This window comes from Arvicola amphibius, chromosome 10 (assembly GCF_903992535.2).
Source record: "Arvicola amphibius chromosome 10, mArvAmp1.2, whole genome shotgun sequence".
Lineage (NCBI taxonomy): Eukaryota > Metazoa > Chordata > Mammalia > Rodentia > Cricetidae > Arvicola > Arvicola amphibius.
This window is the reverse complement of record NC_052056.1, coordinates 32,070,209-32,087,572: the sequence shown is the minus strand read 5'-3', so window position 1 is coordinate 32,087,572 and position 17,364 is coordinate 32,070,209. Positions and strand designations below refer to the sequence as shown.

At 38.4% G+C, this 17,364-nt stretch overlaps 1 protein-coding gene across 2 annotated transcripts in view; it reads right to left on the bottom strand.

Moving 5' to 3' along the window:
- Epha3 (EPH receptor A3) overlaps nucleotides 1-11,428 on the bottom strand; it is a 304,113-nt gene extending 292,685 nt beyond the window's left edge. For both annotated transcript variants that reach the window (XM_038345226.1, XM_038345227.1), the window contains exon 1: nucleotides 11,341-11,428. In XM_038345226.1, the coding sequence (XP_038201154.1) occupies nucleotides 11,341-11,428 (88 nt within the window). The remainder of the gene's footprint in view (nucleotides 1-11,340) is intronic.
- Between the last annotated feature and the right edge of the window lie 5,936 nt (nucleotides 11,429-17,364).

The window sequence follows — 17,364 nt, the reverse complement described above, 5'->3', positions numbered from 1 at the left end:
CAATAGCTACACACACACACACACAGAGAGAGAGAGAGAGAGAGAGAGAGAGAGAGAGAGAGAGAGAGAGAGAGAGGAGAGAGAGAGAGAGAGAGAGAGAGAGAGAGAGAGAGAGAGAGGTTTTTTAATGTAACACATTTGGATCATTGTAATAGTCTATTGAAGATCCATCTATGTAAAAACCCCAGCCATTTTCTTCAAATTTGAGGATTATGGTGTCAATGGAAAATATCAAACTGACTGCTGGGGACAGTCAGAAAACATTTAATTTACTGATGAAAGGGAAGGTAGAGTTCAAACGGACTTCAGTGTGGTTTTTCTTGGTAGTGTAATTACATTGTGAAGAGGTCCTACAGAAGCTTCTATTTTGGGATGGTCCTTTTGTGCTGGTCACATGTGTTTCCAATATACTCACATGAATATATGCAAGCATGCATATCCAATACAGAACTTACATTCACCTTACAGCTGTGCTTGCTGGGAATATTTCTCAATATCCACTTTTTCAAATGTACTTGTTTATTATGAGATTGTTTAAATTATTAAAGTCTAAAAACATTCACTAAAATCTAAAACAAGTTATATTCACGTCTGTCAAATGAAGTGCGGCAGATAATTAAATCTATCTTTTTTAGATGTAAATTTGTAACAATAATACACCTCCTCTGTGGAGTTATGTCATAATTTTCACTATTTCATATATGCATCACCGCATAGATTTTATCTAAGAACTCATTCCAGGGACATCTTTCCCACCAGTATTGATATTTACAAGGACATAGAACATGCCAAACTTACAATATTTTCCAAAGTTTAGCCTGAAACTAATCATTACCTTTACATTCTTGATAAATAGACATAAACAAAACATTGTAATTATGAAAGATGAGTTCTTAAAAACAAGAAATTCCATGTATCTTAGTTTTCTTGTCTCCTCTCAACAGTTTCCAAGTCTGGAGATTTGAAATTGAATTTAGAATTTTTTTTATTATTTATATTTTATTTAGTTATGTGTTTGTGTGTGAGTCTGTGTGAGCTTATGTACACCAGGTGTGTGCAGGAGCCCAAGGGTGCTAGAAGAGAGCATTAGATTTCCTAGAGCTAGAGTTACATGCCATGAGGTTGTATGCCACCATTTGGGTGCTGAGAGCTGAACTTTAGTCCTATACAAGAATGGTTAGCATTACCAACCACCAAAGAATCTCTCCTGCCTGATGACCCTAGCCTTCTCATTAATAACATTAAGTGTAATAAATCTACTATAAAAACAAACCTGGTCATATAAAAATGTTCATAACTTGCAAAGGTGATCTTTTCAGAGGAAAAATACCTGAAGATATTAAAAACTATAACTTTTTGCTTTTGTTTTTGCACTAAAACACTTAAAATGATTTTAAATATTGCTTTCAGGGTAAGAAAAAGCTCTATCTTACGATGCACAAGTGTTTCAGACGGGCAATTGTACCTCAGAATATAAGAAACCCATTATTGCTGTGATAGACTAAATTAATCAGCACAGACACCTAAAATACACATAATTACCCATGTAAGAATTTATTTTTCATAAAACAAGGGCATTAAAAGATTCTAGTCTAAGACAGAAATGTTGATAACACACAGTAAAGGCTATGAGCTTTTCTTTTGAATTATCAAATGTAAATGAGTTTTATCTATGATAAAATAGACAGAAAATGTAAACTGAGAATAAAATAGTATACTTAAAAAGGTGTTTGTAGTATTTCACAGTAGATAAATTTAATAGGACTCTTATACTTAATAAAGCAGTAATATTCTTATTTATTGCCAGCCTTTATTTAATAATTTTAGTTCTTTTCCTTCTTAAAAAATACTACCTAAAGTTGCTTTGGCATATTTGTGGGGATATTGTCATTATTACAGACAGTGGATGAGTGGTGGGAAATCCAGATTAAAGTATGACAAACAGTTATAACTCTTAATCTCACTGATTATTTTTCAGAAAAGAATTTACAGCATCCTGTGTCCACAATGTATATACTCATACATAAAACTGTAGTTATGGTGTTGGAACAGCTTAGTTTTTCAAGAAAGCTCTGTGATTGGCAACACACCACACACACACACACACACACACACAAACACACAAACACACAGAGCCTGTGCTGCAAACAGACATTTCCTCAGAGTAGTGTTTTGCTTAGCCTAAGGATTAGTAAAATGAGCCACATGGAAGCCATTGGAAATTAGTTTCCCAGCCTGACTTTTCAGTGTGAAGACTGTCTGCCATCTTTTGAATTAAGAGACACATCTTTCTAATGAAATACATTTTAACATTATTACTTAAAAGATATTATCAATTGCTAAATCAGGTTTGCAAATCAGGAAATGCATCAAGTACTAAGAAAAGATGTTATTTCCTTTAGGTATTCAGAGGGAGATTGGGATGTTAAAACTCCAAGAGAATTAGAAATCAGCCAACTTTGTCAGGAAAAGAAGTAATTAAGAATTGAACTTTTTAGTCATGTTTACATTTCCCTTGATTTGGAAGTGTTATCTAAGTTCATACAAGAATTTTAAAAGCCATATTTGAAGAAAACAATTGCTGAGCTATTTTCCAGACGTGAGGCTGGGGAAAAGACCTATCTAAGTTTTTCTCTTTTCCCAATGACTGAGTAGGTAGATCCCTCTTGGAGAGCAGAAAATATAATAGACAACACATTAGGATTTTTAAATAAAGGCCAGGGTTAGTGACCTATTTCTCTAGTCCTAGCACTTGGTAAGATCAAGAGTTCAAAGCCAGCATGGGCTATACCATGTTTCAAAGAAAATAAAAAAATCAATAAATTACATTTTATAGGTTAAACATTGACATTACAGCAAGAGATGAAAGATACTTAAAAAAACTTGCTTTTTTACTTAGAAGCCTGATGTCATCAATATGCTATTTTTGCTTTTTGGCAGGTAAAGGGAATTTATTGCCTCAATTAATGCTAAACATGTGTGCCGAAATTCTCCATGAAAGGCATAATTGCCCCCTACTTAATTTGCTACTTTCCAAAGTGCTCTTTTAGCTACCTTGTAAAAAATAACTCTCTTCAACAGGCTGCAAGTATTTTTAATGTACACAAAGATAAATCACTTAGTTTTATTTTTTAATCTTAGGTAACACACACACACACACACATTTTGGAGCATGCTCTATTTTCCCCTCTTCCTGACTTTCTGTGGCAATTCCCAGAGTAAAATCACACTCCATTCTTATTACATAAAATCCTCAATCTTCACAGCCTGGTTATGGTGACAATTTTCTCACAATTTTTTGTCTATGGGATCCTGGAGAAGTCTTCATTTTGGGATGAGGTCTGTGGCATCTGAGTATTAGGAAAAGAAAACAGAGGCCCAGGTGGGTGCAGAAAAGGCTTTGTGGGCCTTACCTCCTGCTCTCTGCATCAACTTCCTCTAACTAATAAATACTCCTAACTGTGACTAACGTACAGATAACCATGATTTCTATGTGTCACCACTTTCGGAGTTCAAAGTCCTCTTACTGATTTAATTTCTCCTGCCAAAATTCTCTGCATTTTGAAGTTAATTTTGCAAAATCACAAAACAAATTAGTTCAGCCACAAAGAGCCAGGTTGACAATCCTGTTCTGGAACGAAAGGGCTACTTGACAGGTGTGCAGGATCTGTAGAGCGAAGGAAGGAGTCAACGCGGAGATTCAGAGGAGCTGGACCCCGCATCCAGTAGTGGTATTGTGCTCTGTTCCCTCGGTTGTACCTAAGAGATTCCCTAATACTTATTTTAAGGGTGATTGATGTAAGGTCCAGGAATGAATGAATGAATGAATGAATGACAAAGATAGACAGTGGGGCAGTGAGATTGTAATCCCAATGGGTACAGGACGTTGAAAACACACTTAGCTACTGGATTCAGCCATTATTTAAGAGAGAGATATTGATAGCCTGACACAGCCCCCAAAATATCAGAAGCATTCAACCATGAATCTACTTGGATTACACCACTTTGAGGAACCCCTCTATGGATCATTTCAAGTTTACCAGACTCTGAAGAGAAAAATGGTACCAATCTGAGAGAGGACTTTGGCAGTGGGTGGGGGGCTGGATAGGGGGCGGGGGTGGATGGCAACACTCCGATTGTGAGTCTTATGAAACACTACATCAGCAATGAGTAAGGGACTAACAGGTGGCGCCAGCAGGTGACTTTAAAGAAAACTGGAAAAGAAAAACAATTCCTTTATTTAGAAACTGGAGGAGAGAAGACTGTGAAGAGAGCAAAAAATAGCAGAGGGTCAGACAGCAGCGAACACGACAACTGGGTCATCAGAGGTCTCTGTGTGCTGCAGCTGAAAGAGAAGATGCTTTTCCAACCCTTATCCTCTGCCTCCCCCTGTCACCGGGTGAACAGATGAAGGTAGATGGAAAAGACACCACCGCTTCACCGCCGGACGCCAGATTGAAAGGTCTGGTTGACAGCAACGGAAGACGCAGCAAGGGAATCAGAGATCTGGGGTCTCCTGCATAGAACAGGACTTGTTGGAGTAGGAAGTGGGTGGGGGCAAGGGAGGGGTGGCGTTCTCTCTACCCCAATCGGTTGCAGGTGGCTGCCAGGTGGGGGGGAGGGGGGAAGCCCGGCGGCAGCCCGGAGGCTACAGGCAGAGGGCGCGCGTTCGTTGTTTGCTAGCCAGTTTTGGCTTGAAACCGCCGGAGTTGTGTTAGGCGCTCCTCTCAGGCTGAAGCCAGCACAGGTGACTTTGCAGCCAGAAACGCAGGCTGTGGAAGGCAGGATGCCCAGAGCCGCCAGCATCCCTTCACCGCGCCATGGTCATGGTCATCCGGGCTCCGCGCCTCGCTCCAGACGCAGTCCTTCGCGGCGGATTGAGGGGAAATTGCGTGAAGAGTTCCCTGGCCCCGGAGGGCTTACAGCTGGCAGTTTCACACCCTGCCTGGGTTTTAATGCTGAGAGCTTCCAGTGAGAAAACAGTGAATGGGACTGGAGAGGGAAGCGCCTGGCTTCCTTGACTCCACTGGTCCCCACTACAAGCAGCTGGGGCTTAAGACGCCCTGGCGTGGGTGTGATGGCAGCCAAGGGTGCTTGATTCTTCTGTGGCCAATCTTTACAGCCATTCCCTGTAAAGTGCCACAATGCTAAACGTTTACTAGGACCCAGAGTTTTAGAACTTAATCAATAGTGCATTATCAAATGATCAAATGTAGGCAATGTAATGCAGAGAGAAAGAGGCTCAGACGCCTCCTCTTCTGGCCAGCCCTGCCCCTGATGAAGACTGCTCACAGCAGTTTGTTTGTACAGTGCTGCGATTTGTTTCCCCCCTCCTTCCTCACCTATTATTCTCAGTTCACCATGTTGGTTTGGATTATGTGGATTTTCACCCTTTGCTTTGACTAGAACAGCAGGACGTGGTTTAGAAAATGAAGGGGTGTGTGGGGGGTGCACATTCATGGCTTCCAGTTTAATAATGTCACTTCAAGTTTGAAGCTTTATTTGCTGAACTGGTTTTGATTCCATACACCCTCCACGTGCATGAGGCCAGGCTTTCAACGGGGAAAGCAGACTTTGGCTCAGACTCTTAAAACTTTCCTGGACAAGGCTTTGCTTCTGGAGAAGAAAAAAAAAATCAAGAGTAAGCGTGTAAACTTGAGAGAGGAAATAAATAAAGCGGCATACCCATTTTTTTTGAACTGTAGGTTTAAGGGATTTCATGAAAAATTGATTACCCCGATGATGCAAGCGATAAATATCATTTAAGCAAAACATTCATATATTATCATTGGCTTTAGAACCTCTGTCTTCTCCTCTTGATCTTTCTAATCAACTTCTTATTTTCTTTTCACTTGCATAGACATTCTTTGTAGTGAACTACCTTCTTAAAATATATTTCAAAGAAAATTGTTGGAAGTAAAATAAAATTGCTGATGCTCATATTTTTCCTGGGGTGGGGAGGGCGGATATCTGCTAAGTTCAAACAACTGCCTGGTAGTGGACAGCCGCGAGCAGACCTGCAGAGTTTGATCAAGAGCACACAAGAATCCTGTCCTTTGAATACAAGAGCAATGGCTTCCAAGAGTGATGGATTCATGGTTTGGAGACTGTTGTATTTTACTAAAATTGCAGCACTGTTTTTATTTTAAAGTCATTACGACGCGATCACAGAAGTTTTTTTTATTTATTACCTTTTTTATTTTTGAGGAGTATTTTATTCCAGCTTTATATATACCTGGAAGAATAATATAACAAAGGCTTCACACCAATCAACTCTTTATTTGAAAAATGTGTGAAAAGCTACTTGCACACTTGCTAGAAGCCCCTTACTGACCCTCAGTGGTGATAAAATCCAGATCTCTTAAAACAGCCAAAGAGAGACACCGAATCTGCTCTCAATCTCGCTGAAGCAAGAATTGAAAGAGCAAAGTTTATTGAATACTTTTCTGACAAATGTGTAAGTAAAAAAAATAAAGTTGGAGATCGTGACAAAAAAAGAAAAACTCTCATAGAAGTTACAATTCTTCCAAGAAATACATATTTCTCTGTACATCTAGTGTTTATGCCAAACAAAACCATTGGAAAATGACTCAAATCAAAGGTAGCCCACATCACAGATCTCTAAGTAAGTTCTGTCTGTAAGAACTTATCGAGTTTTGATGATTTGTGGAAAGTTTTATTAATACTTTCTTGAAGATTTTATGACTTGGAAAATGTAACTTTCAAGAACATTTCTGCTGCTTCCATTCCCATTGAAGTCACTAAATCAAAAATATTGTAGAAATAAGCTTTGCCTTAAAAATCCTTTGCATATGTAACTGATTATTTGATATTTAAAAGCTGCATATATTTTATTTCAGAAAAATTTTCAACATTCTCCTAAGAAATTGAACATTCAGAAATTTCTATAGGGAAGAAATACTTTTAAATAGTATTTTTAATAGTATTAAAAGTAATTTGACCATTAAAGAATATACCGAAATTTGAATATTCAAATGGGGGTCATACACACTCAAGATAAAGAATCCTACTAAATATTTACTTAAATTCAAATAATAATGATCAAGTTAAAACTACTACATTTTATAAAAACAAGGTACCAACCATGATGACATTCAAGTAACAGAAAACTTTATGTGAAACTTTATCAAGTTATTAAACACTGGTAAATACCTTTATGTTTTTATTTAACACTTTGCTTTAAGAGTGAGTGGGTATTAGTTTCAATTTTTATGGAAACTTTCAATTTCTCCTAATTCATGGAGAAGATACGTTTCTGTATAGTATAACCATGACTTAAAATGGCAATTATGTTTTCTGCAGTTTTCATTTTATACGTCCAGTCAATTCTAACTTAGAAACATAACTTTTTACTTCAGGGGGAAAAATTGTATGCATCATAGAATTAGTAGGAAAAAAATATTTAAAAGCCATGGTTAGGCTTTTTTGGATGTCTAAATCCACTATACTTACTAGAATACTTAGTATTTTTAAAACATGACTAATTTTTCACTTCTGTCAAGAACTGATGTCAAAATGAGGTGAGTATAGTCTTAAAGTGAATATTTCCTCACTTGAATTTAATGGTATCAATATTATTATTTAGGAAGATATTGATTCGAAATGAATTAATTTCATGATCAATTTTGAGAGGTTACAAGAACTTTCTTTTTTGGCACAATCATAATATTATCATAGCAATTCAGATTGTCAGTAAAAGCTTAAACAAATTTGCTGATAATCCTGTTAATGACCTAGGTCAAGTGTTAACTGTTGTGGGTTATAAAGCAGCAAAATTAAGGTTTCTCCTACCTCCAGGCAAACAGCACAGTTATAACTATTGGGGGTGGGTGGAGGGGCAAGCTATTAGGCGAACTATTAAATTACAGAAATGTATAATGCATTCAATTATTTAGTCTAGCATGAAGAAATGCTATTAAAAGCAAATGTAAGCCTTCTTTGAAAAAAAAAAAAAAGCCCATAAAGATGACATGATAGCTTAGCTCTTTGTTAATGTTTCCATCACAGAGAGTTTTTATTTGAGTGTGAGAATTTATAGACATTGAAGGTAATATCGATTCTGAGCAAATTTTACAAAGAATACGTTTATTATTTAAATATTTATTGTGTCAACATTTGCCTACTACTCTAAGAAAAGTATATAACATACATCTGCAAGTTACTTCTAATCTTCAAACACTCACATAATGGTCTCTTGTACTTAGCAGGGATTTCATAGACAGTGTCATAGCCACTCAGAACAGGGTATCCCAATGAGAAGGATGTAGGTATGTAGACTGAATTTTACTGAACTTTACTTTAAAAACTCTCATTTTTAGTGTAAAGAGTGCATGGGTAAATGTGAATCCAATTTGTGAGGACTGTTGGATGGAAAATATTGCATATAATATTAAATAAACTGTGCATTCTGCTTCAGACTGCTACAAATATTTGTATATAAAGAGTACTTCATGCAGTTCTAAAGTTGGCTGCACTAATAAAGGTCAATCACTTCTCTCTGTATCAAGTTTTAGCTTTTTTCCAAACTTACTGCTCATCATTCTGAGTCCCTAGAAGATGGAAATCGAGTAGGCACACAGAGCAAGCATAAAATCTATCCTGATAAAAAACAGTGCAGTTCTAATTTTCTTTTGAAAAGGAAGTGATTGCCTACTCGAAGTCTCTTGTGCCATGTGAGTGGAAAGAACTGATCACAGTTAGCAAGTCTTTACTAACTTCTGTGTAGGTCTTCAGGCCAGGTTTTAAATGGCCCTCCAAATCATGCATCTCTATTAACATTCAGAAGACCAGGGAGAGAAAGTAGAAGCTGGAATTACTTTATTAAAAGCATGTTAGAAAGTCACTTTAATGAACGGATGGGTTGGAAAATTCACATCAAACTCACATTATTTCTTTATTTTGGACGCATGGAATTTCAATAGTTTTATTTAATGATCTGAATTTTTGTTTAAACTGTCATAAAGACAAGTTCCTTAACAATCAGCTCAATTTCCTGGTTTTATTCTACCATTTCCATCATGTCTAACTCCATGATAGGAGAATGTATTCTAGTAGTAAAATTGATGAGCTGTAGTAAATTTTTTGTAGTATTAAAACATAGTTTTCAGCACACTATTTTAAGCATAATCTATCCTCTCATGTATCTTCAGTCTTCAAAATTAACTGGTTCAATTTATCTTAGATCTACCTTTGAATCCAGATTACTTTGTTAGGGGAATTGCATAGACATTGTGGTACAGATTTGGAATTTTCCCTCTCCATAGGACTCAACAGCTAAGAGCCCAGCATGTGAATAAATATTTAAAGTATCAATAAAGTATTATCTAACTTAAACTATTGATCATAACTTTTAAAGTCATAGCAGCCTCATAAAGAAAATGAGACAGTAGCCATATAATAATGTCTGAAAGACTAATCCTGTGAACAGTAGACACATAAAAACTTTCACAGAAGCAAATTAAATGACATTTTATGAGTATTTTACCACTATATTTGTATATGGTTAATTTGTTCCTGACTATTGACATACATTATGCAATCATACATACATAAATGTGGTTTAAAGGCAATTAAGTTTTAATTATACTTATTTAATTAAGTTAATATGCATTGTTTCTGTATGAGTGTGAATAAGGTTAAGGGTATTATTTTTTCAATTTAAATAAAGTTTAAGTTGATATACAAATATAATTTCATCTAGATCCTGTTCATCACTAAGTCAGTCAGATCATCGTGTGGATAGTTTATATGCATTCCATTTTGAAAGATACAACTCATCTAAACAATGTGGCAGTTATATTGTTTTCTAGTAATTATTGGTGATTTCATATATTTGGAATAATAGTTGAAAACTCTTTAACATGTTGTGTTACTCATAATCATATGATGGCTCATGTCTATTTTCTTCATGAAGAATGACAAAGCATTCATTACTTTCAAATGAATATTTTAATTTGTGTTGCGAAAGCAGTTATTTGAGAAAAAGATGATTTTCCCCATCACCGCGATGAAAATAAAATCCATTTATGTTTTGAAAAATCAGACAAAATTAATAAACTCTGCTAAATTAATAAAGACAGTCAAAGCACTAGGAAAGAAAATTAAACTGCCCCATTAACAGTAAAAGTAGGTCATCAAACACTTGAAGCAGTCTTTGTGCAGAATGTGCTTACATTTTTTCACATGGACGTAAAAATAATGCATAAAACATTGCTCTATAAAATATTTTTAAGTGAGTCTTGTACACCTACTGTGCTTCCTGCCCATCAGCTGCTCTCTATTGTTAACTTGTTCAATTATATTCTAAATGTTCAAAATCATTAAGAGGAAATTAAAGTTGTATGTGTTGCTGCATTACAATCAATTATTAGGAAAAGTTATGTTTTAAGAGTTTGTATTCACAAACCATTAGGACTAGATCGTGAAAAGTCCACAGAAAGGCGTGATGAGTCTGTTCCGTCCACACAAAAACAAATATTCTCAATATTAGGCTTACACTTTGAACCATTGAAAAGCCAGGGATGCCCGTTACACGGACAATAATTAATCCAACATCAAGGAAATGCCATTAGCTGCCCATGAGCAGTCTTTCTAATTTGCTATTCAGTTATTTACTGTATCTGCCCAGGAACTATTCATCAATCAATCATTAAACGCCTTCTGCTATTTGTACAAAAGTCCTTCATTTAGAAGAACCCAGCTTAAACTCACTTATATCCGTACAAACATCCCCGCTGTTAATGTGGCATGCATATGCTGCCCACGGAACCTGTATCGCTGAGCACAGCATCGCCCGGCGGGATCCACATCACTTCAGTAAGGCGGTTGTAACATAAACATACGCACACACGCGCGCACACACGGATCCAAAGAGCCCCTTTCCCTGCAGTCCATTCATAAATGCCAAATTCTCTAAGTAGGAGCAACCTGTCATTATCTTTAAAACACACGGCGGGGTCTAAAGAGATGACTAGCCTTTTCTTTGAAACTTCTCAGAGGACCACATGGTCATAATTAGAAAATAAAATACTGCCTTGGCTATTTGGCAATTAACAGACTGGGCTGTAAAAAAACCGGAGGGTTTTCTTTCTTTCTGCTTCAAATTGGTAAATGTGGTAATAGCTTGAGTGGCTATCAGATTAAAAACAGATTTTTTTGACGGTTTCCACAGTCCCAAATCATTTCTCCCCAAAGTATATTGAGACTGCTACTGGGCAAAGACCATCTTTCGCTGCCACTGGTTCCGAAGGCACCTCGGGGGGCAGAGCGGGTACAGGGACTGCGGGCTCCGTTCCGGGGCAGCGCGGGTACCTGGCTTACCTTCGTTGGAAGGCTGTGGGCTCAGTTCCCCGGAGCAGCTGAGGACGCAGCAGATGAGCAAGAGGAGGATGGAGAGGTGACAATCCATGTTGCTGGTGCACCGGGCAGTGAGAGGAGCATATCTCCACGAAGCATGCCACTGATGTGAGGGGGAGAGCTCTGATTGCTGGAGAAGTTACCATGCTCCGCTCGCAGTCTGATGTCAAGTTTGACACTGGAGATAAGGAGGAGTCTGGCTGCCTTTCCGCGAACCCCGCTCTGGGACTTCGCTGGGTCCTAGTGCCGTCGGAAACGGGCACTGAGGAAGAGCAGAGCAGCCGGTGGCTGGCAGCCAGGTTCCGTGCACCCAGTGCGAGGAAGGCAGTGGGTCGGAAGTCGAGGGTCTTGCCTAAGGGTCAGGGAGGCTAGGATTTGTCCTGAGACAGCGATAGAGAGTCGCGGAAGCCATCCCGTTTTCACTGAAAGGCAGCTATTTGTTTGCTATGCTTATCATTTCTCTGTTTCGGAAAGAGCCCCGATAGAGGTACTGAGAGTTGAAAAGAAACTAGCGTTCAAAAAAAGAACCCAGCAGTATTACTTTAAAAACGGGAGGTGTTCGTTTAATGTTTATATAGTGACAAAGACCATTGCAATTATCCCTTTACTGTGTTCAGTGTGATCACACTTCTTTTCGTGGTTCAGCAAGACGAAAGTAGACATACTAGGTCAGAAATTCTGTCCGGTCCACCACATGACATCAGTCTGTTAAAGGGATTTGGCACAGCGATTTCAGCTCACCAGGGCACAGCTGGAGTCCGAACAGTGGGAAGTAACCTTCTCCCTCCTGGGACAGTAGCAATTCTAGCCATCGCAGGAGCATCCGGCCACCAATCACTCCATAGGGTGCTGGAATTGTAATATAAATCAAACTCCAAGTTCTGAACAATGAATGTCCCTACCTACACTGTTCTGTGAGACTCAGAGCATACCTCACAACTTCCCGGTCAGCCTTCCAGCCACCACTAATCTTTTACATTGAAATTTTGAAGACTGCTCTTTAACATTGAAAATCCACTAGCTGCTAGACAACAATGCCCTTACACTTTCCCACATATTTTGCAGTATGGTTATGAACGATCTCAAGCTGAACAATCTAATTGCAATCTATTTCCACCACATACATTTTGCAATTCCAGCTGAAAGATATTTCAATTATCTCTGAAATATGTCCCAGAAAGTGATTTCTCACCCACCCTGTCACCACCCATCCATCTCAGCCTATCCTGAAAAGAAACAAGATGATTACCTCATACGGACCCAAAAAGGAAACCTAGGTTGGCAGCATTAACAACAGTGATCAGTGTTTTAGCTCTGAGAAGGGAGGCTGAGGAAGTTGTTAAAGGCTGCTTTATTAACATATTCATTTCCCAACACTGCACATTGGGTGATGCAGAATAATTTTCACGTGAATTTAGGCTAATGGCTTCTAATGCTGTTTGTTGGCTGCTTGGATGGAAAAGGGTTGGGTTGAAGAAGTCAGATGGAAGAGACTGGTCCTGCTATGGCACTCTTCAACGAGAGACTTATTTGTCTGGCCAACTCCTTCTCATAATATGCCACCAGGGGCTGTAGAGCCCACCAGAGTTAAATCTGTCTCTGTTCAAATTAGAGATACTGATTCAAAAACAGGGGTAGGGGGACCTTGTCACAATATTTCCAGTTACACCACAACAGTTACAAATGAATATGATTCTTTTTCCAGATTTGAAAGAAATGACGTTAATTTCAGATTGCAATCTAAAGGAATCTGGAAGGTTCATGGTAATATGCTTGTCCTTCATGAATGTGAGTTGGCTTTCCTTTCCTATCCCATTACTTCTCTTTCACATCTAACGAGCACTGGTGACCGTGAAATGGACATTCATGTTTGAACAATGCGACAAGTAACTTTTGAAAAATATGAGTTAAAACCAATGACTGGGCCAAGCCCATAATGTAAATGATACAGGGCTTCTTACCTGTATAATCCTGAGACCAAAAGACATCTAAAAATGAGTTTCTGGAGCTAAGGATGTAGCATGGTTGGTAGAGTGTTTGCATGAGGCCCTGGATTCTAATCCAGAACTACATAAACAGGAGGTATAATGCAGCACTTGGGAGATGAAGGTAGGCAACTCAGAATTTTAAGGGATTTACATCACACAATCAACTAGAGGACATCCTGGGCTACATGAAACCCTGCCTCCAAAACGAAAAGAAAGGATGAATACATGAAAGGAAGGAACGCGAATAAAGGAAAAGTTCTCAAAACCTCACTACTGTTTTGGACAGATGTGAAAAAAAAAAATCCAGCCAATAAACATAAAAGCAATGAATCTGGACACTGTAGGAGTGGAAGTACAGACATGAGGACTGTGGATTCTCATCAAAAGGGAGAGGTAAAAGTGTAATGGTAAAGATGGACCCAGAAGGCACTGTCGGTAGGCAGGAGGACAGACAAAACCAGAATAATGATCAAATGAAGGGAAAATACTTTATATGCTTATGTGGAGCATAGGGGACTTTTTTTTTTTTTTTGAAGAGTGTTAGCATCAGAGGACAGAAGGGAAGCCAGAGTAGATAATGACTTTTAGGGAAAATAGTTTTCATAGGGCAGATTGAAAACCACACAGAAATACCCACACTACAGGTCAATGTGTCTGCAACCTATCCCAGACGAAGGAGAAAGAGCAAAACCAAAAACCTGAAAAATAAATTGATCCAGCCTGCGTTTTAGGAAATTATTATAGGATAGGCCAGAACATTGTCACGTGATGTTGAAGTGCCACGGAGAATGAACACTGACAGGGGTTTCTTCTACCCACCAAAGACAGTGAGTCTGAACCAGGGACTGTGAGACCCAGGATTTTGCAACCGAACCACTGCTTGCTGAGAAACAGGAAAATCCCAAGACATGATGCTTACATCAGAAGTCATTTATAAAGTAAAACTGAGTGCAGGAGAGCATTAGGCTCTATCGGGGGGAAAATGAACATCTCCTCTATGGGGAAGAAGCAACACTGATTTAGAAGGTAAAGGAACGTTCGTTCCTGAAAGAACTAGTAATTGAGCCATATTTAGGAAAGGGAGTAGGGATAGATAATAAGGAAATTTCCTTTAGAAAAAAAATGTGGCTGTAGAAAAACAAAACTCTTGGGGGAAATGGAACTTTTTTTTTAGAACATCTATGCTGAGGCGGCATTAGATGTTTGAGAGAGAAGAGAGAGAGGAGAGCCCGGTAAACCCTGATCAAGGTTTCTGAGAGCCCTTACATTGTGGGGTGATTTGGGATATAAGAGACAATTTGCAAAATGGGAAAGTTGCGGCAAAAATAGCAATATCTGTAGCAAGAGGAGGTTAGGTAATACACTAACACTCCTTGGTGCTGACTGACTGGGCTGACACTGTGGGTCACCTGTGGAACTCTTCATCCAAACAAGTATACAAAGCAGTTGGTTTGGTTATACTGGCTTTTGGTGAGATTTTGGCACTAATATATCCTATGTTTGAGGGATAGTGTAAGCATTATATAATATGTAGATGCTATAAAGAAAGTGATATCCTGGTATCTGACATACTGAAAAAATTATTACACTTTATGAAAAAAAAATCACTAGCCAAAGTAGAGACTAGATGGCATGACAGTAAGTAGCAGACTTCAAGTCATACAAGCTTAGCTGGGTGGGCAAAGCTACAGAGAAACCCTGTTTCCCACCCCCCCAAAAAAAGTCCCACAAAAGTCCCATACAAGCTTAACTGGGGAAACTGTCAGAACTTCACAATAGTTCATTTTAAGAAATGAAGAATACTAGTGTCTATGCAGCCTCTAAATTCTTACTTGATTGAGTGCAAAAATGATTTGAGGATGGAAAATGGCAAAGACTGTTATGTTACATAAATCTTATTAGAATAACCTGAAAGAAAGCCAAGGTAAATCAACTATCGGGAGACAGAGAATTTACCTGGGATATATTATTATTATTATTATTATTATTATTATTATTATTATTATTATTATTGTGGTTTTTCGAGACAGGGTTTCTCTGTATTGCTTTGGAGCCCTGTCTTGGAAGTAACTCTTGTAGACCAGGCTGGCCTTGGATCACAGAGATCCGCCTGCCCCAAGTGCTGGGATGTTCTGTTAGAGAGTATGTGTATATAAAGGTTTCTAGGTGCTTGTGTGTAAGGAAACTGTAGGCAGGGAGATCAGTTAACTGAACATAAAACTGGGGCATAGACCAATACCTAACATTTTGAGGCAGAAATGGAGGACAAGGGGCCAGATGAGATGAGCTCATTAGAAGACTGGGATAGTCTGGAGAGTTCTCACAGGCATGCACTGTCAGTGCTTTGCATATGCAAATGCCAGTAGGATCCTTATGGATGAGTGAATCCTGGCTGTGATTAATTTTATGATAAGCCCTTACTGCTGTCCTGCACCCTGCTGCTGTGGCCAGTCACTGTTGCCCTCTGATTAAAGACACTCTCTTTCTCAGATATACATATAGATATATATATAGTGCTGAGATTATGGTGACTCCTATTGGCTGATAGCTCTTAGCCTAACATGTACAGTTGAAACATCCTTTGTTGTATGTATTTTGACTCAAGGACTAGAACTGCTTTCTACTTATCTTGACACTTGTAACATCTCTTCCATAGAGAAAGACTTTCCCCTTTCTCCTTTTTAACAATCTTAGATATTTCATTTGCTCTTAGTTTTCATACATGCGCACACACACACATACACACACACACACACACCACATATTTAAACTACAATATTATTTCCAACATATGTACAGTAATCAATATAGGCTACTTAAAATTTCCATCTTTTCATTTGTAATCAGTTGTTGCAAACTTTCACATTGTTCTCTGACAATTAGTTGCAATGTGCTCTACTTTCCCTGTTGTATATTAGAATTCTTTCCCCCTCTGTCTTCTGGTTCTCATTATGTGCCTTCTCAGTCTTTCTCATTTTTGCTTTCCCTTCCCAGCCTTCTGACTTTAGACTTTATGTAGCAACCTTCCTGCGTCCACAAAGGGATGACAACCTGTAGTGCTGTGTTTCTGTGCCTGCCTTATCTCACTTTATTCAATGCTTTCTACTTCTATCCACATTATCAAACAAAACAAGATCCAAGCCCTTTTGGACCCAAAAATTATTCTATTGCATCTATCCAACCCACTTTTCGGTTGCACTCATCCATTACGGGATATCTCAACTGAGTTCATGTCTTGGCTAATGTGAATGATTCTGTACTAAGCATGAGCATACGCATAGCCTTTGCCATAAAGGTTTCTTTCCTTCTAATATATACCGAGTAATGGAATTACTGAGTAGAAATATGAAGACAGTGATGATAGAAGTGTTGCTAAGAGGCCAAAATCTGCAAGTTGAATCTCAATAATGGAGTAAAAGGAAAGAGGGCATTCGAAGAGCGGTTATGTGCTTACCTGACCACTGATGCAAAGAACTGACAGAAAACCAGGTAAACCACAGTTGAAGAAATGGCTTCTGTTTAAGACACATTGAGGCCCCGTCAAAAGTTTGGAGGGAAGCGAGAACAAAAACTGCATTTTAGATGAATGGAGAATTGTGAGTAGCTTAATTTACAGAAATTAATTTTTCCCAAAAGATCACATGCAACAACGGGAAATGATGCCTCTGAATTAAATTCTGATAAAACAAAATTATTCAAAATGCAAAAGGAGTTTGAATTTAGTATGGTAAACTGGAATATATGTTGTAAAGGAATGGTAAGAAGGGTGAGTCAGAGGGGTAAGCAGAGATGCAAACTTCAGGAAGGGAGCAACCAAACAAAAGTAACAGGATGCTTCCTCCAAACTGAATAGAAAATCACCTTTGTAGCTAATGGTCTGGAGAGAAGACCAAGAATCTTTTCCTAGACTAGGTTTTCAGATGCAAAACACCTCCCAGACTATGTTTTCTTAAAGAAGGATAAGACACCAGGGACTCCATTATGCTGTGGGAACTCCATT